The 22,663-nt window shown below is 31.0% G+C and overlaps 1 protein-coding gene across 1 annotated transcript in view; it reads right to left on the bottom strand.

Moving 5' to 3' along the window:
* The window catches only part of LOC145323576 (heterogeneous nuclear ribonucleoprotein K-like), a 156,733-nt gene that overhangs the window by 20,066 nt on the left and 114,004 nt on the right, over positions 1-22,663 (bottom strand). Inside the window, exons 3-10 of the mRNA XM_080165953.1 lie at positions 19,942-19,986; positions 13,006-13,075; positions 12,717-12,769; positions 10,695-10,737; positions 8,632-8,739; positions 2,288-2,389; positions 1,775-1,799; positions 1,012-1,054 (exon numbers count right to left, since the gene is read on the bottom strand). Coding sequence (XP_080022079.1) covers positions 1,012-1,054; positions 1,775-1,799; positions 2,288-2,389; positions 8,632-8,739; positions 10,695-10,737; positions 12,717-12,769; positions 13,006-13,075; positions 19,942-19,984 — 487 coding nt within the window. The 5' untranslated portion in view covers positions 19,985-19,986. The remainder of the gene's footprint in view (positions 1-1,011; positions 1,055-1,774; positions 1,800-2,287; positions 2,390-8,631; positions 8,740-10,694; positions 10,738-12,716; positions 12,770-13,005; positions 13,076-19,941; positions 19,987-22,663) is intronic.

The following is a 22,663-nucleotide window of genomic DNA, read 5'->3' as shown; positions in this document are numbered from 1 at the left end:
AGAAATATTTAAAATCAGTTCTACATATTAGGTTTTTTTTGGTAAATTATTTCCAAAATGAGTGTTTTTATCTCCCCCCAAAAAAATTTTTTTAATGGAGTTATTCATCCTTCCTGCTGAGATTTTATAACATCCCCTTCCTCCCATAAAAAATGTTTTGTGGTGGGGGGGGGGGGGGGGGGGGGTGGAAGGTTAAATTATCTTCTGTACTTTTTTTTCGAAGATGCTTTCTAGCTCCCTTCCCTTCGGTCATTGCAGGGTGGGGAGAAGGGATGGGGGATATAAATGGGAAATAGGGATGGGGAAGAAGGGATAAGGACTAGAAGGCCCATAATCAAATAATCCCACCCCTTAAAACGCCCTTATTTAAAATTAGTATATATAATCAAAATGCCCCCCCCAAAAGCAAAGTGCCCCCCCGGGGCACTTTGATTTAGGGGGGGGGGGCAAAATTTTACAAAATCTTCAAAATGCCCTTCCCTAGACAAAGTGCTTCGCACGCCACTGTGTAAAAAAATCAATATTTATAGAAAATTGAGGCAAATTGTTACCCAGCCGTAATGCTTACCATTCATTTTAAAACTTCACATATTTTCTGTAAATTTTTAAAACTTTCACTCAAAACTTTGTCTACATGGATTTTCAGTACTTAAAACATAAATACAGAATTTTGTATACTAAGAAAAACACAAGTTTGGCAATATTAAAGTTTCTAGATAATTCAAAGTTTGCAAGTTTATGGAAATTTCAAACAAAAATGTTCTTTCCTTTTTATATATTTCTCCTAATTCCATGATTATTAATATGGAATTGAAATTTTAAAATATTGATAGAAAATGCTAAATTTTAAGTAAATTTTGAATTGTAAAAACTCTGAAATTTTCAAAGCAGTTTTAGAAATTTATAAGAGATTATTAGTGATTTATATTTTAGGCAAGAAGAAAATAACCAAAAGTGAGAATATAAGATACAACATAGTACTCTTTCTGGTTTGGTACAAAATGGTTTCCTGAGATATAGCTGCATCTGCAAGCATCAGATCTGACCCTGTTTCCTGTAATTATAAGTCCCAATTATTGTTTGGGATGCAAGAAAATTAATTTCCCTGTTAGTTTACAAGTTCATAGTAGCAGCATTTCGAGTTCAAGTCCCCATGTGGCAACTCCAATATCTCAGTCGTAATACATTCACGCAATATACCCTGGTTGTGTAAGGTAGGAGATTATTGAGTTGTTTGGATACCTAATAGTCATGTACAATGTACATATTATCTGTACAACCCTTATCCTAAGCTCCTATGAGGAGATCGTCATTCATTACGGTGACTTAATTTCGGACACCTGCCATACTCGGCGAGGGAGAGGTAATAAAGATTAGCTCCCATGAGACAGCGGGTCAAGTCATATTGTACGGGAACGTGGAGCTTAATAGCCCTAGTGGCTATACAAAAGATGTTAAAAATGGTTCTTATTGCTGTTTTGTCAGGTGCACGACATTAATAATTAGAGTAAGGGGAATATCTTACATCTAAATAGGCGTAACTCATTACCATACACAGATAGGACTTCCATACAAAGGTCGTGCAAAAATAAGAGCTAGTTGTGCATCCCTTCTTCTATAGACAATCCGAAGCTTTCCTCAACAAAAATATTTGTAAGCCTTCGCTGGACCCATAAAAATACTGTAAAGTAAAGACTTAGCAATTGGCGAGTTCAATTGCAACACACAAACAGTCTTCCTGTTACTATTATATAAGAATTTTACTAAATGTTACCTTAACTGATAGGAAGACAGAGTGACTAGAACAACATTAAATCATTATTTATAAATAAAAACTTATTAACTTGGCACCTGCTCACCAGCAGCTGATTTAAATCTAAAAATAAAATAGCCTTTGACCACACCTAAACCAATGAGAAGCATCCCTGAAATAGATATTTCAATAGGTTAAGCAGTTGTCGAAATCTTAATCTACAGAAAGAAACGTTACTACTTAATATAATACAGAGTGTTTCAAGAGAAATGGTTTTTTTTCAAATCTTCATTATGAATAGTAAATAAAACAATTATTTAAAATGCTTTATATATTTGGAAAATCTATACTGAGACATTTATGTTTCTTATATTTAAAATGATTTTGTCAACAAAATTTGCCTTAAAAAACCCTGTAGGATTGAAAAAAATCTTATTAGATTTCATTTTACATAATTCTTTAAAGATTTTTATAATCTTAGATTATCCTGTTTTTTTTGGGTTTATTGAGTTGTTTATATAGTAATGATTGTGCCTCAGCTTTGGTTCAGTGTTAACACTACAGAAATATTCGCCAGTGTCTGCTAGTTCTGTACTGTTTATAACTAAGTTCCAATCATCTGCTTCTATTCTAGGCCTAAAATATTGATCAAATTTGTTGAAGTATATCTAAAAACCAAATTCATTATGTTTTTAGACAAGAAATGTTTATTAACAATTAGGGTATAATATCTGTACACAAAAATAACAGGTATCTCTCATCTAAATACAAAATTTTAATTGTAGACATTAGAACAATATTTATAGTTCAGAGAGCGAAGCAACTCTACGAAAAAAGATATTAAGTACATTTATATTAAAAATGTAAACCTCAAGCTATGGAATGATTTGATTGTTTTTATTTTAAAATGGAAGAAGTATATTAACTCTGTAACAAAGACTCAAAGGCATCTTAGATGTATTTTGTGTCGTTTTCTGAGCACAACAAAGTACATTTATTTTTAACCAAACCTTTATTACTTGAATATAACATTTACAGAAAAGCACAATTACAAATGTTTTCAAAAAGGCTAAATGTATTTTTTTGCCAGAAGTTGTCAAGTATTTGGAAAGAATAAAAAATGGGAAAATAACTTGGGACTCTAAATATCTATCTGAACAAAATTTATCTTAGCGCAGACAAATACATGCTATGGGCAAGTAGATTTTGGTGTACATTGCAATACAGACAAATTTATATTTATAAACATACTTATATCAAAATAATACGTTAGAATGTTAATTTTAAATTAGAGCAAAAACTACTTCAAGGTATTAGTTTTCCAAGAGGTACATAGTGCAGACAACTTATTTTTGTCTACATAAAACTCTACTATTCTCCCTTTAATGTAGCGTATTAGAGATTATTTAGGCCTGTTCAAATTCAAATTTCTAGTCCATCAACTCAATGGTAACTTTAGATGCGCTAGGTTCTATGTCACAGCATCGGGGTAATTAGTACTTAAATAAATCACAACCTAATATAAGCAATTTCTATATTTCTAAATTAGGTGTCTGTGTAATATATTGTAGAAACACATAATTTTGTATTAAATTTAAAAGGAAATTTGTCTTGAAATTATGCCGACAACCTAGCTACAGCCTAATTTCAACTACTATTTAATCTTATGAAATGTTAAAATAAAAATGTGACATAAACTTACGAGTCTAATTTATAGTTTGAATAATATATGCAATATGCAAGGAGAACTGTTAACTTTAGTTTTGTCTGTGGTTGACAGATTGCACATGCATACTACAAACTCTCTCCTTTACACATCTTAAACATACATTAGCGTAAACTCACACAAATATGTACAAAAATGTGGAGAAATTATTTTTCAAATGTATTTATTTTTAATGTTTTGTTTTTTGAAAAAAAATTATAATAGAATTAGTTAATATTTATTGTGAGTTTGTGTAGTTTTGACTTTAAAATAGTATTTGATATTTATTGATCTTATTACACAAAAGACATTTTGATGTCGACTGACTTTAAACGTGGATTAACAAGTAAAACCCAATTTTTAAAAGCGAAGCTTTTCTATAATTAGGGTCGGTCAGTCCGTCCGTCCGTACGTCCGTCCGTCCGAGATAGATAGCTTTTCGTCGTTAATTTAGGCATGTTAGAATTGTCCTATCGATTTCAAACTTTGCATGGTGATTCCTGTAGTAGTTAGGTACGATTTAGAAAGCGTAGCAACTCTATGTATGTATGTCCATAAACATTATGCTGTATGAAGCAGTTTTTCAACAAATTTACTTACAATTTTGCTTTGACTCTTATACTTTTATTTTCTGATTATTCCGTTCAGACACTGACCAAATGTTAATGTCCGTTTGTCCTACCGTTTCAGTGCTTCGCTTTTATGGATGTTGTCATCCTTGTTTTTTTAAAGTCTGCCTAAAAATTCAATTGTTTGACCTTAGTAAGTTGTGAACTAGGCTTTTGTCTTCTTCCAACCTTCATAAATGTAAAATAAGTTGAGCTTATAAGGTATGATTACCCATATCTAAATGAGAGAATAATAATATTATGAATTTATGTTGGCTGTACTCTAACAGTTTTTGATTTTGCATACATTTGTAAATGTATTGTTCATGGGTAAAGGGATAAAACAATTAACAATCAATTAAATTTCAGAGTTCTAGTTTGACACGTCTTCAAAATTAGAAAATTTAGCAAGATTAAACTTTTTAAAGTTTTGATAATCAAAAATGAGTAATGAGTTCAAATAAAAAAAATAAAATTAGGACAGCTTACAATGTAATGTAATGGCTCAAATACAAATAAATTACAATACTGTAAATCCTTAAACTAAAGTAACAGGATGTTTGTCTGTGTGTTTGTGTGTTTTACCCAGGGATAAGGGATAGGAAACCTGGCCATTAATTAGGTCCCGGCCCAGATTCAAAGGGATATTGCAACTTTTACCAATTCTTAATTAAATATCGTCACTGGTGGACGCTCCCAAGTAGCAATCGCTCTTAACCAATAAGGATCAGCCTGTTTTGTATCAACCAATAGCCAATTGGCGGATGGAGATATAAAAAACGCGGCATCCAAAATTAAAGAAAACAATTTAAACCGTCTGCTCCTAAATATGAATAAGAAATAATAAAAAAAAATGTTCCATCACATCAGCTTAATTATTAAAGGGCGAATAAAGGTTCGATATGATATGAGCTTATATCAAAGGTGCCATTACATACTTTTAGAATATCTATGCCAAATTTAAAAATTCAAAAAAATCCTTAAGTAGATTTTGCAATTTTCTTTTTCAATTGAACATATAATAAATGAGATTGCCGACAAAATCGTTTATTTTAGCCCTTTACAAGACTTTTTTTTGACTATTTTGCTTAAGTTTGATTGACTATTACATTGGCACGCACCTTAAAAGATAATTTAAATATTTATTATTCTAGATTATATACTAGTTTATTTAATTTTTTAAAAAGCATAAAAATAATTTGCGTAGAAGGGCGTCAGGAGTATTGACAGGGTAAATAATACGTCTTAAAGTTTATTTTCTGTACAGAGATCTTTGATTAATTCATGATGATATAAACAACCCTTTTGTATGCATTTTCAACACACACACACACGGCCACAAAAAAAACAGGGATTTGAAATCATTCTTCCTCCAAGAAAATTTTATCGATTATTTTTTTTTACTTTTTACATTATTTGATGTTTTTTTAACTTTTAAATAATTTACTTTTTGAAGGTAGAAGGAGGGTATATTTACCCCTGATTAATTGGTTTCCACGTTATTACGACTATCATCTAACGAAAGCTTTTTAATTCAACCTTGCCACGAAGCCTTGTGTGATGCTAGGGTGTTTGAGTTCTTAGGGAACCACACTAATTACAAAATATTTTCTTCAAGATTGACGGGTTTTCAGCTATAAACAGACTTATACAATTGAATATGTCAATATTTTTAAGTTATTTATAATCTATGGAATTGCACCTTTGATATAAGCTCATATCATATCGAACCTATATTCGCCCTTTAAATCTGCCCAGAGTTTTACATGAAAAAAATACCATATATAAAAAACAAAAAAAGGGATTATTTTTTTAAAAGTGGGTAGCTACAAATTATTCAAATAATCAATGATAAAATAATATTTTCAAATAAAATTTTTACTTTTTAATAAAATTGCAAGAGACAAAAAAAAACATCATAACGTGATTTTAACAAAAGCTATTAATTTATACAGTATGACCCTCGAAAAAGTATTTTTTAGCATCTGCAGCCCTTATTTCTCATTGAATTATTTAAAAATGTATATGTCCTTGTTCTCTATAGATTTCCACATAAGTAGATATAAAAATATTATTTTTACCTCCATTAACACCGGAGATTTTTAGAGCTGAAGTTTTGAAAAAGTGACTGAGTAAAAAGTAACTTTTAACATAAAACGACTTTTTTAGCAAAATTAAGGTAGAAGTCCTTTTATTTTTGTTACTAGCAGAAACTTTATACAAAAATGAAATAAAAAATTTTGGCTTTGAGTAAAAAGCAATTTTTTACACATATTTTTTGAGTCTTTTTAGTTTAATAATAATTTGAAAAACCTACTTATTAGGCAAATTTGTTTTAGATTAAAAAAACAAATAAATCTTTATGAATATAGCAGGAAAATTGTTTTTGTTTCATAATCCTAACTTTAATAACAAAAAAGTTATAATCAATTCATTCAGTAGTATTTTTTGCCATTAAAGATTGATATTTTTTGGTGGAATAAAAAAGAAATAGTTAGTTAACTTGCTTTTCTTTGTGTATCATTATTCAGTTGCCAGAAAAACATAATATAACCATCCAAAAATTATGAGAAACAAAAAAAATTCTTTTTCTCAGTCACTTTTTCAAAACTTTAGCTCTAAAAATCTCCGTTGTTAATGGAGGTAAAATTAAAATTTTTATATCTACTTATGTGGAAATCTATAGAGAACAAGGACATATACATTTTTTAATAATTCATTGAGAAATAAGGGCTGCAGATGCTAAACAATACTTTTTCGAGGGTCATACTGTAGGTTTATAAAAAGTTCTATTTTTACTTTAGACTAGCTACCTGAATTTTATTCTATACTTTATCTACACACACACAAAGCTATTTCATTAGCGTTGATAACGAGCTAATGCACCATCCCGTAACTGTTTTTTAGGCCTAGGCTTGAAATAGGCCTGAAATAATATTTTCCTACATTTCCCATCCCTTATCCCTGGTTTTACCAAAGAATCTCGCTAAATGCTGAACCGATCGGGTTCTCCTTAACAGGGTAGCTTCTCATAGGTCGCGGGAAGGTTTATAACTATTTTTTGGGAGGGTACCACCCTCCTAAGAGAAATCGCCCTAGAAAAAAATTCGCCCCCCATAATTTCTTTTTATAACTTTTCTTTTAAAATCTAAAATAATAAATTGGGTTATCAAATTCGACTCTCCCCCACTCAAGATTTGATTATAAAAGGTATGATTTCAAATTTTACAATTCCCAACAAAAATATCAAAATAGTGTTTAATAAAGGGGTAGAACAATAGGGCTTATTAAAATGTTTAACTACAGAAATATTACAATTGAGTTTCTATTTAATGACAACCAAAAAATGTATTTATGTCTCATCCCTACATCCTTGTTTGTTGAACACACATCATGGCTACCTTGCATGTGCTTTCATCTATCACAAACATCTTAGACCATTATTTGGATAATTTGTTTCAAACCAATTTTAGACCCCTATTTAATATCTCTGTAACATTTAGCGAAAGTTCCTTTGGCAAATATGCATCATGTATAAAAAAGATTTTGGGCTTTATCGGACCAAACATAGATATATATTTAAATACGCCATAAGCGCTGAAAGGTAAAAAAACTATGTCTAGCATCGTATTATATCCAGCTTTCTACGAATTTAAAAATGTACAATCATAAGATTAAAACCAGTTTTTTTAGCCCTGCTAAGCTGCTGTGTAATTTAAAGGATGAAGTTTTATATTTAAAGCAAAAGATGTCCAAAAGATAGTAAAGATTATGTTTTCTGTATTCATATCCTGAGGTAATTTTAGGTTATGTAAAGCCGTTTAAAGCTTAGGTACGAAGCCACTAGTGACTAATATTGGTAAACTTGTTGCATATTACAAAGCACAAAAAGCTATCAAAGTATGTTTTATGTACAACACTTATCTCATATCCCTGTTCCCCTTGCATCTCTCTAGCAACTAACTCATACAAATATGCACAGCAAACATATATCTCAATTTAAGTCATTTAGTAACAACACTACTTTTACTTCTATTTTATTATAAATAATCATATTTAATTTGAGATATTAATATGATTCTTTCAAATACTATTGAATTTAAATTTGTATTGTGTATTTAGTTTACAGATATTTCTATTGACACTAAATTCATTAATATCTTCTTGTTTTGCTCACAAACTTTTTGAACTATTTATTTATCAAAATCTCTTGACTTTAAAGCTACAACAAATATACGTATGCGCCACATATCTAGGGACTTTTTTAAAACGGCCATAGCGTCGAAACTACTTGACCAATCAGGACGTTTGACCCCACTATAAAAAGCTTATGTAATGACCTTTTAGCACAAAAAAAACTTTAGGCGAAGATTTCTCATTTTAAGTTTTCTAAATTAGATAACCATTAACACTATTGTCTTTTAATTTTCTGGATAAATCTGGTTTTTAATTTAATTAATTGCCAATTGTCCCCTCCCTGACCTAATTATATATTTTTGTTAAATCAACATATGCTTATTTACATTTACCCCTTAACATTAAAATTTGACATATAATTTCATTACCTTGGCACATGAACAATAGAATATCTCTTGTCTGTGGTGAATATAATATTGTTCACTGTTAGAACTGTAACACTATCTCCCTTTAACCATGTCACTACAAAATCTCCTGGCATTCCAATTAAAAAGTCATTTTTAGCATTAAAGTGTGTTTGTGTGTTTTACCCTTATTAATAAACATTTAAAATAGCATCAAGAGCTAGTTTTATAACTTACACAGTTTTTTATGTACATATAATATTTTAACAATTAACTTTTAAAAGGCAAATGTATTCCAACGTGAGTAATATTATAACAAGGATGACAACATCCATAAAAGCGAAGCACTGAAACTGTAGGACAAACGGACATTAACACTTGTATATGTCAGAACTGAATAATCAGAATATAAATGTATTAGAATTAAAGCAAATTGTAAGTAAATTTGTTGGAAAACTGCTTAATACAGGATGATGTTTATGGACATACTTACATTTTTAGGACTTGATTAAAGAGTTGCTTCGCTTATAACATTATACTTTGTTGTCTTAGGAATCAACATATCAAAAATCAGATCAATCGGATAATTAGATCACATAAAAATTTGATGTTAAAAAAGTTAAAAATCAACATGTTTAAAATGGACGTACGGACTTTCTGGTAACAATTATAGAGTTGCTTTGCTTTCTAACTCGTACCTAACTCCTATAGGAATCATCATGCAAAGTTTGAAATCGATATGACAATTCTAACATGTATGAATTAACGAAAAGAGCTATTCGCTAAGTACTGACGTACTGACGGACCGACCCTAATTATAGAAAAGCTTCGCTTTTAAAATCTATATTTCCCTATGTTTCCCATAAAAACTTTTAATCAAATTGTCATACACAAATGTTGTGTTTTCTTTAGAAATGTCAATTTTATACTGTAGTTAGATGGCTAACAATATATATCACCCTCAGTGTTCTTTTAAGCTATATATAAATCATACAAGATTACCAATATATAGAAATTATGAAACCATAGAGCAGTGACTCTTTTCTTTTTTTATCTCCAGGTATAGCAAAATTCTCCTCAAGGGCTAGGTCTCGAGATTAGTGCTCTGGAGAGGTGAGTAGATTAAAAGTTTAATATTGTTTTCTTATTGCCATTGCTTGAGCATGAATTGGATTTTATAAGTTGTTGACCAAAACTGTAGGGTTTATATTTTAAAACGTGAAAGTTTTTAAACATCTTTAGCTACTGCACCTTAAGAAGGGAAAATAAGGGATGTCGGCAATGTAACTGCTCGTTTTGGTGCTGGGGGCACTGAAAGTTTAAGCTGAGAACAATATCTTAGTAAGTTGTAACTTAGGGTAATCAGTGAAAAAAAGTGATAAAAAAGAAATCCATTTGGTCCTTCAAAAAGTAACTTGGAAATCGCATTATTCTATAAAATTTTTATAAAGCTATAGGAGATAGATTTAGGGCTTCTGATTATTTATAAATTAGATGTGATTGTGGCCCTATAGACTTTTGAGTCAAAGGCATACTGTGCTATCTTTAATTATTTTAGATTTGTTAGACTTAACATTGCATAAAAAAATTAGAATTAAGATAATGGAATCAAGAATGTTGTCTCAACTCTGATTTTTAGGTACATTAGAGAAAAATATACTGGATTCAAATATTTTTCAACAAAATATTGGTTCATACATACTTTATTAGAAAAGGGAAAATACGTTTCCTGTTTATAAATAGCATGAAAATAGTTTACAAACAAAAATCATAATGTGTTGGAATTTGACTGGCAATATATTTATGTACATAAATATACATCCTGCTTCCTAGAATATTCAACGTAAGCATAGAACCACTGAAAAATTATTTTCATAGTATTGCTTCGAAACCGATTAATATCCGCTTGATTAAAACCGGTTCTAGACATAAAGAAAATCAAATTAAAAAGCATAAAACTATTATCAGATATAGGCTCTTTCCCTAGGATTTTTGGAGCAATTTTTTTGTTTTAATATCCGGGGAAAGCTGTCTTAATAAAATGGTGTATTTTTCTGTTCTATTGCTAATGTAATGATTTTATTCCTAAAGATTTGACTCTGCAGGGCAGGTAGGCAGTATCTCCTTTCTGGTCATAATAATCTTCATCTTAATACTTTGTTAAAAAAAATAACATAAACCAATAATCATAAAAAGTTGAATAAGACTGCAGACGAACAAAACAGCTTATGGCAATGTCAACAAAACGACAATAGCCACACATTTATCTTATTTTGACTTCAGCTATTAATTACCTTTCATAATCATAATTGGCAAGTAAAGAATTTAATTTACATAGTTAAGTAATTATTCTTGACGTGTGACTTTAAAAATCATCATCCGCTCATACTCACTAATGACACAAAAGCTAAAACAACCATATGGAAATTACATTAACCTCTTAAATCACCTCAATATTAATAAAAAAATTATCAATAAAGAACCATTCTTCTACACCTATTATAGCTAAAGATACATTTTTTTGCTAAGTTACATAGACGGACGGACAGACAAACAAATGACAATGAAGTCATTTGATTTTTTTTAAATTGGCGGAGGAAGTGAAAACTAGATGCCTTATTTTCAAAAAGGTATAAAAATTTACTATTATTTGTTTGACATAGTTTCATAAAGTTTAATTTGAAACACATTTTGATTATGAAATAGTTATCGAGAACAAAGACATAACTTAACAAAGATTTAGTTTATTCAAATGTACAAAGTATAAATATATTTCAATTCATCTTTCTTCCTTTCATAGAATAATTATGAACAATAATACATTACAATGCAGCTTAGTTATTTATCGCACAGTATCATAAAAAGCTTTTCGCGGACATAAAAAATTAAAAATTAAAAGAATTATACCTCTTTTGTAATCCCTGAAATGCCGAAGGCAAGCTAACGAACTGGTTTTAATATTATGATTGTACATTTTTATATTCGTAGAAAACTGAATATAATATGATACGATACATGATTTTCCAGTGTGGCTAAGAATCGGCCCTTATCCACCGGATATTAATCGGTTTTGAAGCCATTCCTCTTTAAATCAAAGGCTACTATATATATATAAACATTGCAGAAAAAATTACTACAAATTCTTTACCTAACATATTGTTTAATATGTATTTGATTCAGGTACAGGTACACAAAACTAGGACACCTACAAATATATTTGTATCTATAATATTTGATAGATAGACAATAAATTAAATTATCCTCTCTGACACAATATCGAATCATTTGGGAAAGTAGGTTACACTTTTTAATATTACATACTATTTTACCAAAGGTTTGCAGCAATCATACAAATTACAGGCAGTAGCAGACTTTAAATTCTAATTTATCCGTTGCGTTCTAGAGAAAGCCACAAATTCTGAACCGCTTTTAAAATCAGGTATTATTGTCAAGCATCTTGCACAGCAGCAATCTCTAGATATTATTAAAAACAAAAGGTCTTGAGGGGACACTACATCACTTTGGCCTGGAGTTTAGGCAGGTGTTCCATATCAAACAACCCTAATTAGTTGCACTCTCATATGAATGAGGAGCATGGAAGAGGGAAAGCACGATTAAAGTTGCTTGATAGGTAGAATCCTAACTTCCTACAAATCATCCTCCTTACAACCTAAGGGAATCTCAGGGAAGGTTGTGTGATTATATTCTGACAAATCGAAACAGCATTTGTCATCCAAGTGCAATTGAACTCGGATTCTTCCAACCAGAGCGTAGTGCGCTAACCACTTCTCTCTATATGGAACACACTAATAGTCGTTAGTTTACCTGTTTATCTTATTACGTCTTTTGTTCCTTTAGGTCTTTTATACTAAAATCAACATCACTAATTTTAAAATATTTATTATGATTAAAATTCTTTTATATGTTGAATTTCGAAAATTTAATCAACAAATGTCTTATCAAACAAATAATATTTGATTTTTTAAAATTCAATTTAATACCAAAATTTTAAAAATCAAAACACAGTCTCTAAATCTAGATTGTATATAAGATTTATTTTTATGTTTGTCTCGAATTTTTCAATTTTATCTATTTAGGATTATTTTCCTTGACAGTGACTATGGTTGATACTTTCAGGAAATATGGCTGCTTCTGGAGGTCTCTACAAATAATTAAAACCAATAAATATTAATTCATGATTATTTAAAGTATTGTTTTACATGTTATTGTCTCTAAAATATTTTGAACATTCTAAAAATAGAAATGTTAGGAATTTAAATGTAATATTAAATAGTTATGGAGCCGCATTAACAGTTCTGGATTGATATGATCTAAGTCTACACACAGAGTCACTAAAGATATAATCATACATTTTTTTCACAATATTAAAAAACTGACCTGAGTGTTAACTCTAGTTTACTAAAAGATTGATGTGAGCTTTGCTGCCAATCCCACGGGCTTCCTGTTACTAAATTTTATAAAAATTATTAGCATTCAATATAATTATGAACATCATTACTTAATTTAAGGATAGTTTACATTTGCATAAGATGTTGTAAATATCTACTATGTACATTGTACAATCCATAAAATAATGTTGTATGTGTGGTAACCCGAGCTGCGGGTTATAGAGTCTTTTGCGGCGGAAGTAAATAAAATACAACGGCGGATGACGCAGTGAACCGTGTTTAGCCTTCACTATAGAGGCTGAGCTTGTTCTTACTACATAACACATGTACTTATTTTTTCTTAAATCTGACCAACTCAAACTTAAGAGAATAGAGCTAGATGACAAAATATACTAAAAAATCTGTGCAACAAGCCGTTTAGCAGACTTTAAAGTTAACAAAATAGAATTTTCCTTTATTTCAGAAATTATAAAAAATCATAAATATTTACAATTTGGTGAAATTGTTAATTAAATCATGAAATTTTCAAGGTGCTAAGGTTTATCAAAATAATGTCAGCAAATAAATGCATAGACATATATTTTCAATTTCATGAAAACCATAAAGTGATAAACAATTACCAACTTAGTTTAACATGTATGAAAACCATGAAAGCATTACCAACTTTATATACTCATTAACAAACTATGATGAGAAAACAGGGCTTTCATAATAAAAAAAGTTAGGTCTATTCTATACTTTATTACATCATCCATATTTTAGTAAACTGTTAAACTATAATAATGACTTCTTGTAACTTTAAATTTATACACACCTGTATATTTTTATTTTAGAGTGCTTCTTGACTTTGTTGATAAAAAGAAAGATTTGTAAACAAATTTGCTAGTAATTGTGAGTGGCCATAAAGCATGAAACTTAAATGGAGAAGAACGAGTGTCATTTTCTTACTTATACTGGACTATTTTATTTTATATTTAAGACCCAATAGAGTTTCCTAAAAATTATTATAAACAAAAAATTTAACTGTAAAATAGTTATGTTATAATTCCCCCACAAAGGTATTAATGTCACATTTATCTTTATTTTATCCTCATTTTCAAAGTGCTGTAGTGAGGTGAGCAATTGCCCAGCTATATAAATATTCATATCTATAATACAAAGTAGAACGATGTCTGTCTGTCTGTCTGTCCGTCTGTCCGTCTGTCTGTCCGTCTGAAGCTTAAGATCTCAGTAACCACTAAACCGATTGGGCTCTACTCTTCAGGGAATATACCTACTGGTCCTGTGATGGTTTTAAGCTATTTTCTTGGGGGGTGGGACACTCCCAACCCCTCCAAAAAATGAAGAAAAAAAAACCAAAAATTTTTTTTTTTACTTTTTCTCTATATAAATCTAAAATACGAAAATTTAGGTTGATCAAACCTCTTGGGGCAAAGCCCCTAGAGGCTAGGGGCGAAGCCGCTAGTATTTATAAAAAGTATATATCTAACCAATGTGATTTATGTTGGAGTTCGATTCAGGTTTAAGGTATAACCATTTAGCGAAATAAATCTAAAATAATATTTGAGGGGAAGATGGAGAGGTCGTCAATTTTACTATGTGTTGCCCCCCAACGAAGGCTGAAAAATACGTTTCATGATTTTTTTCCGAACTAATTTCGTTATTGGTATAAGCTGAGTTAAATTACTTATTGTGATCCTCGCACTTCTAATTGATTTATTAGGCTACCAGAATCTTCCCAGCAAAAGTAACATATATATATTTTACTAAAGTATTAGGTCTTCCGAGAAAATTATAGAGCAGATGTTAAATAATCTTTCAAACTAAAATCCATAAGCCGAATAAATCATATTTTTCCCTTGGAATTTCAATGATTGCCAGACTAACGGACAAAATGAATTATAAAAAAGCTTCGGTACTAAAAATAGATACTGTTTTATGACAGCAAAAAGTCATAGCAAAGGACACTTTTAAAACAAATTGTTCACTTTTATTTATACAGGTACATCAGGGATAAGGGGATACAAACTTCACTTCAATAACGCATAACTATTTTTAGATTTTAACAGTCTTTTTAACTATAATACAAAGTAGCTTGATGTCTGTCCGTCCGTCCGTCCGTCTGTCTGTCCGTCCGTCTGAAGCTTAAGATCTCGGTAACCACTGAACCAATTGGATTCTACTCTTCAGGGTATATACCTATCGGTCCTGTGGTGGTTTTAAGCTATTTTCTTGGGGGGTGGGACACCCCCAACCCCCCCCCCCCAAAAAAAGTGAAAATTTACCCCCCTATGAGACTATGAGCAGCACCAGTAGTAATTATCTTGAGAACACATTAGACTATTTTTTTTAACGAATTTTGCGAATTCGTTATTTAAACGAGAAAATATTTTCCTGCCGTGTAGGTGCGAAAATTTGCGATCCGTTCTGCTCGGTAAGTAATAGAAGATGTAATTATACCTCTTGGGGCAAAGCCCCTAGAGGCTAGGGGCGAAGCCGCTAGTAGTAAACATAGTAACTGTAATTTATAGTTTTTTTTCTTGGTGTCCATATATTGAAAATGGATAAAGAACAATATAAATTTAATATTGCATAAAATAAATTTAAGCACAGACTATAAAAGTCCATGGACACAGTTCACAAAGATAATTAAATCCAAAAGAATAATCATTGTCTTTTCATCTCTTACTTTCCTACAATAAAGACCCTTTGCTCTGATTAGCTCTCTTTTTTATATCCCATTCTAACAAGGATGACAATATCCATAAAGGCAAAAACTCGTAGGATGTCAAAATTGATAAGCAGAATTTGAATTAATTCCAAATTTAGGTGCTTGCTTACATGTGAAGACCGGAGCACCGCAACCCCCCCCCCCCCCCGCTTATTTTTGACAAAAATCAAAAATAAGGGGGGGGGGTTAAAAATAAGGGGGGGAGGTAGTTTTTTCACTGTACAACACGCCAGAAAGTTGAGTGAGGTAAATCAAGTAAATCCAGTATACCAGAGGGGAAACCTTATTACAGGGATATTCATGTTTTGGGGCATAATATCCTTATTTATTGACTGATTTTAGTAATTGATGTATCCCTGAACAGAAAATAAGGAGGAGGGGGGCCAGTAAAAGGTTTTAATTTTGTGCGCTGGTGAGTCTGAATAAGTTTGAATTTGAGGAACTCATTTCCTTTAACGTTTCCACCAATCATGTTGTGTGTTTAAAAAGTTTAAATATAGATAGTGTAACAATCGTTGTGACTTTTTTTTGCGCGCGCTGTTGATGAGAGATGTTTATTGTCGGGTGGGTACTCAAATTTTCAAAATTTCAAAAAACTTTTAGGTTAGGTAAGGTTAGGTTATAGGCTAGGGAGCTGAGCGCTGCAGCCACAGATGTTCATTGTGGGGGGTACCCTAATTTTCATAATTTCAAAAACTATTTTAGGTTAGGTTATAGGCTAGGTAGCCGAGCGCTGCTACCACAGATGTTCGTTTTCAGGGGAACTTCTCAATTTTGAAAATATTTTTATTTCCTAAATAGGATAATTGATATATTCATTTAAATTTAATACTGTTGGTATCATGGATGGGCTTCCCGTCCATAGCTTTGGTAAACATCTCGGCGCAAATGTTAGAAAACTCTATGGTTTTAAATGTGAAACTTTAATATTTAAATGTTTTCTGTGTGTACTCTCTGAAATCCTGCACTCTTTCGAGCGGCCACTCCAATTTTCCCCCCCATACCCTGATATAGTGAAGTGAGTCAAAAGAGAGTTTTCATTGTTGAGATTCTTTACTACAGACAAAAAAGCTTACTTTATAAAATAGGATATTTGGTATTTTCCTCTTAGCAAGTGATTTTGTAATTTTGATAATTTGATTACCTCCCTCCCCCGACTACAAAATAATATTTCCTGTAAAATGTTATTATGTTAGACAGAAAGGAAGGGGTTGGAGGGAGGGTAAGTGTAGGGAGACATAAGCCTCGGCCCTCAATAGTCTAGCGTGGCAACCGGTACAACAGAAACACAGTTCTGGACCACAAGCTTTGCGCGACTAAAGATATTCTGTTCACTCAGCCTTTTTATATTCACTTGAGAAAAAAAATCTGCTTTGCTATTGGCTATTGGGGGGAAAGGAGATTATGGTATTGGCTAAAAAAATGCAACTAATGAAAACTCTCTTTTGACTCACTTCACTATGTCAGGGTATGGGGGGGAAAATTGGAGTGGCCGCACAAAAGAGCGCGGGATTTCAGAGAGTACACACAGAAAACATTTATATATTAAAGTTTCACATTAAAAACCGTAGAGTTTTCTAATATTTGCGCCAAGATGTTTACCAAAACTATGGCCAGGAAACCCATCCACGATACCAACAGTATTAAATTTAAATGAATATCTCAATTATCCTATATAGGAAATAAAAATATTTTCAAAATTGAGAAGTTCCCCCTGAAAACGAACATCTGTGGCCACAGCGCTTGGCTCCCTAGCCTAACACCTAACCTAACCTAATCTAAAATAGTTTTTAGAAATTTTGAAAATTAGAGTACCCCCTACAATGAACATCTGTGGCCGCAGCGCTCAGCTCCCTAGTCTATAACCTAACCTAAAATAGTTTTTTGAAATTTTGAAAATTAGAGTACCCCAGACAACGAACATATGTGGCTGCAGTGCTCAGCTCCCTAGCCTATAAATTAACCTTACCTAACCTAAAAGTTTTTTGAAATTATTTTGCAGGGCAAGGCAAAGACTTAAATTGAATTCAAACTCTGCCTTGCCTATAATGTCTGGAAAACGGCAAGGAGGAAAAGTGCAATGCAAGACAAAGACTTAGATTGAATTCAATCTCTGCCTTGCCTATAATGTCTGGAAAACGGCAAGGAGGAAAAGTGCAGGGCAAGGCAAAGACTGTAGGGGGGGGGGGGGGGGGGTTACCAAAATTTTTAAGATTGATCAAAATTTTCCTAAGAGGATAACGCCAGATTTTTTCTTTCATTTGCCTTAGGCCTGTTTCTATTGTTTGTCACTTTTAGAAAAATCTAGCCTTTGTTGTATTCTAGCGTTTGTAATATCTAGCTTATGTTGTGTCTAGTGTTTGTCTGCTTAGCAATTGTTCATTTACTGTTTGATGTATCTAGGGTTTGTCATAATACCTCAAAAATATATTGATCATTAAATTTGGACAATAAATATCAAGTCTATGGTGAAAAGTAAAGAAATTGTCCCCTTTCTTCCCTTTTTCCCCCTTTCCCCTATCCCCCTTCCCTATATAAAGGCTTCTAATGTGTTCCCCTAAAGATTACCTTTCTAAAAATACATCAATCACTAAATTTGGACAATAAATAACAAGTCTATGGTAAAAGTAAAGAAATAGTCCCCTTCCCTCCCTTTTTCCCCTTTCCCCCATTCCCCCTTCCCTATAAAAAGACTTCTAATGTATTCCCCTAAAGATTACCTTTCCAAAAACACATCAATCACTAAATTTGGACAATAAATAACAAGTCTATGGTGAAAAGTAAAGAAATTGTCCCCTTCCTTCCCTTTTTCCCCCTTTCCCCCTCAGTCCCCATGAAAACACTTCTGATATATTCTCCTTAAGACTACCTGTTCAGGGATACATCAATTACTAAAATCAGTCAATAAATAAGGAAATTATGCCCCAAAACATGAATATCCCTGTAATAAGGTTTCCCCTCTGGTATACTGGATTTACTTGATTTACCTCACTCAACTTTCTGGCGTGTTGTACAGTGAAAAAACTAACCCCCCCCCTTATTTTTGATTTTCTTCAAAATTAAGGGGGGGGTTTTGAACAAAAAGTCTTTGCCTTGCCCTGCCCTTTTCCTCCTTGTTGTTTTCCAGACATTAAAAAACTACCCCCCCTTATTTTTGATTTTTGTCAAAACTAAGCGGGGGGGGGGGGGGGGTTTTGGTGCTCCAGTCTACCACATGTAAGCAAGTACCCAAATTTAATTTGTCCGTTGCCCCGGAATTTTAAAAACTAATTGTCAAATGTCCTTCTAAAGTCTAAGTATCTCAAATTGATACTCAATAAATACAAATAAGATCATTGCAAAAAAAATGTGCAAGCTATTTGTAAGCCTTACTTTCATGGATATTTCAAGGGAAGGGGGGGGGGGTCGTTAAACGCTTTCCCCTTCCCCCTCCAGCTTTTTTTTTACAACATTTTCTGTGTGTGAAAGATGAAGATTATAGATAAGTGACTATAAATATGGGTATGAAACAAAATTTAGTGTGAAATTTTTTTGATATCCATCCTGGCGGGTACGGTATGCCAAACCTGCAAACCTGGCATAGTCATTCAGGTAAAGAAGGGAAAATATTTATTTAACTTAAACATGTTGATTATTAAATGTATATGTTGTTTTGTCCCAATAAATATTTGAATTTGAATTTGAAAGCATTTTATGTTACCAAAAAACTAAAATTCCAATAGTATTACATCCTTATATGAAAAAAAATGTCTTGAATGTCAATCTCAGATTTCAGGTATGATCCTACAGGTCCTGATCCTCTATTTCTTTAGTAATCTTTTATTGGCTCCTGACACCGCAATTTTTTTTACTTAAGTACTTAAAATTTTTAACGTATGCTTTTCTAACATAACTACATGAATATCAAAATTTGATGAAAATGACACTTTTATCCTTAAATCATTAAGAATAAAAATGATTTACAGCTAAAATACGTCTGATATCATTTAGATGTCCAAATTTAATTAGATGTCCTATATTTAATGACGTCATACAATACTAATGACCAATGATAGGCCAGTATACAATTTACAATTGGTCAAATACAATGTATACTGACCTATCATTAGTCAGTAATATTGTATGAAGTTATTTCTCTATTAGGCACTATACGCTGTTTCCGCAAAGTTATATTCTATATTGTATACAACTAACCTGTGCAGGCAAACAAAAGGATAAACTGTGCTGTACTCCTCATAACTGAAAATATGATTCAATTAATATTCTTAAAAATATTGAAAAATTACTCTATAATTTTTCTACTAAGTATACTATACATACTTACACATGTGTTAAGTAATTTAAATTTAGTTGAGAATTAAGTTTGTCCCATTTCAAAGTTATATCAAATTTTGACTTAATTCTTAAATTTTCCAATTTACAAAATTTGGATAGTTTATTTTAACCTTCCAATCTTATATAATACAGTTTAAAACTAAAAAGTTTTTTTTGTGGTACAATGGATTGCATTTAATAACATTCCTTTAAAAAATCCTAAAAGTGTACATCAAATACTTGATAATTTCTCTCAAACAAGAATAACAAGATTCATAAAAGCGAAGCTCCTAAATTAAAGATAAGAGTTATCCATTGCGTACGGCCGGAAAAAAGTAAGGGCGGACTAACCATAATCATAGAAAAGTTTTGCTTTAAATTGACACAGTGCACTTAATTTTTAGTTCCCCATTTACATATATCATATGCTTATTGAAATCTTACAATGACATTTTTGTTTTAAAAAGAAATAAACAAGGATGTTACATCCTTAAGAAGCGTAGCACAAAAATAATAAAAGATGTCTAGAAAACAATCAAGAAATCACATATAGAGTGGATGCTAATAAATCAGATGAATTATCAGAAACAATTTCATTATCATATTTGATACACAACAAGGATGATAACATCCATAAAAACGAAGCTCTAAAATCAAACGAACTCTTGTAGAGTGTCAGAAAAGATATGGAGAAATATGTAGAAAACATAAAAAGCTGCTTAATAGCTGGCTATGAACGAACAGCAGACGGACGGACGGACATTTTGAATTATGGAGTAGAATTGCTACTAAAAATTATTTGTAAGAGGCTGCTACTAATTTTAAAACATATTTTTACGTCATTAGCATTAATTAAACTGCAAATTGTTTGACTAATAGTTTTTTTTCTAAAAAAGGAGGCAAAATAAATACGCATAAAAAAATATAGAAATTTTATTTACTATTTCATTACTATAAACAATGTACAACAGAACATCTTTTTTCCTTTTCCTAACATACAAGTAATCTATATTGTTCTCTTGAGCAGTACTAAGTACTTGGACTAAATCAAATATTCTGCTACCATCTTAATCTTATTAAACTTGGAATTTCCACTGGGAGAATTCTTACAAAACAGAATAATTCTTAATTTTATAGTAAAAAATTTCAACCTTACTATAAATGTGGAAAAACTGTATCAAACAAGTGTAGCTTACTTATTAAATTTGTATGCCTGGCCTTCACATATTTGTTAATTTTTGTCTTATAAACTTAAATTTTTAAAAAATCTATTGCTTATCTCTCTTTTTTTTGCTATATCACAAATTACTTTGATTCAATTTAAAGCTATAACCATTAAAAGATAACGTGTTTAATAAAGAGAGCATTCCAGGAGTAAAAAATAAAGAGAGCCATTTAAGTAAAATGATGACAGAAATATTCACAAAACCCTGTATTGCAATATTGATTTCCATTTCTTTATAAGTTTCTCTTAAATTGTGTTGCATAAGTAGACTCATTTCACTATGAAACAATATCAAATTAAATCCACTAAAAGCAAAGCATTACAAAAATATGACAGTGCACAAACCAACCGATTATTCTTTATTTGAAAGGAAGGAAGAAAACGCACTAATTTTAAATATTTGTCAACGTTTAAAATTGTAGAGAAGGTTCAATAAATACCCGTTACTAATCAAGTATTTCGGGTAATGAAAGTTGCTTTTATAAATATTTAGGAACTAATAAAGATTTCATTAGTAATTACTTGTCCACTTGATAAATTTGAAGTGCAGGGAAATAACTTATTTCCAAGTTTATTCTGTATCCATCCTCTACTCAAGCAACAATCAAATTGCGGATGTTTTCCCAATTTAGCAGTTGCATTTAGGATTTAGATGCAGAAGTAAAAATTGTAAGTATGGTATACTACTATATGTATTGTTTTCATATACTAAAACTAAAATTTTATAATCTATTAATTTTTTGGCCTTGTTTATAAAGAAAAAAAATACAGCATGACCCTCAAAAAAGTATTTTTAAGCATCTGCAGCCCTTATTTCTCAATGAATTTTAAAAAAATGCATATGTCCTTGTTCTCCATAGTATTCCACATAAGTAGATATAAAAATATTCTTTTTACCTCCATTAACACCGAAGATTTTTAGAGCTAAAGTTTTGAAAAAGTGACTGAGAAAAAGAATTTTTTTTTGTTTCTCTTATTTTTTGGATGGTTATATTATGTTTTTCTGGCAACTGAATAATGAGACACAAAGAAAAACAAGTTAACTAATTATTTCTTTTTTATTCCACCAAAAAATATAAATTTTTAATGGCAAAAAATACTACTGAATGAATTGATAATTTGCAAATTTTAGGTTATTTATTAACCCTTATTTGAGAAAAGGATTAATTATGACAGTTGCTCCGCCTACTTTTCTGATATCTCAATAATTTAATAGGGGGTTAATTAAGCTTTTTAGACAAAAAAATCATTATGTTTTAATTTTATTTTCTTCATAACTTTTTTGTTATTAAAGTTAGGATTGTGAAACAAAAACAATTTTCCTGCTATATTCATAAAGATTTATTTGGTTTTTTAATCTTAAAAAATTTTGCCTAA

This window comes from Acartia tonsa, chromosome 7 (genome assembly GCF_053477335.1).
Source record: "Acartia tonsa isolate MP-2025a chromosome 7, ASM5347733v1, whole genome shotgun sequence".
NCBI classification, from domain to species: Eukaryota; Metazoa; Arthropoda; class Copepoda; order Calanoida; family Acartiidae; genus Acartia; species Acartia tonsa.
This window is presented reverse-complemented; position numbering and strand designations above follow the sequence as displayed.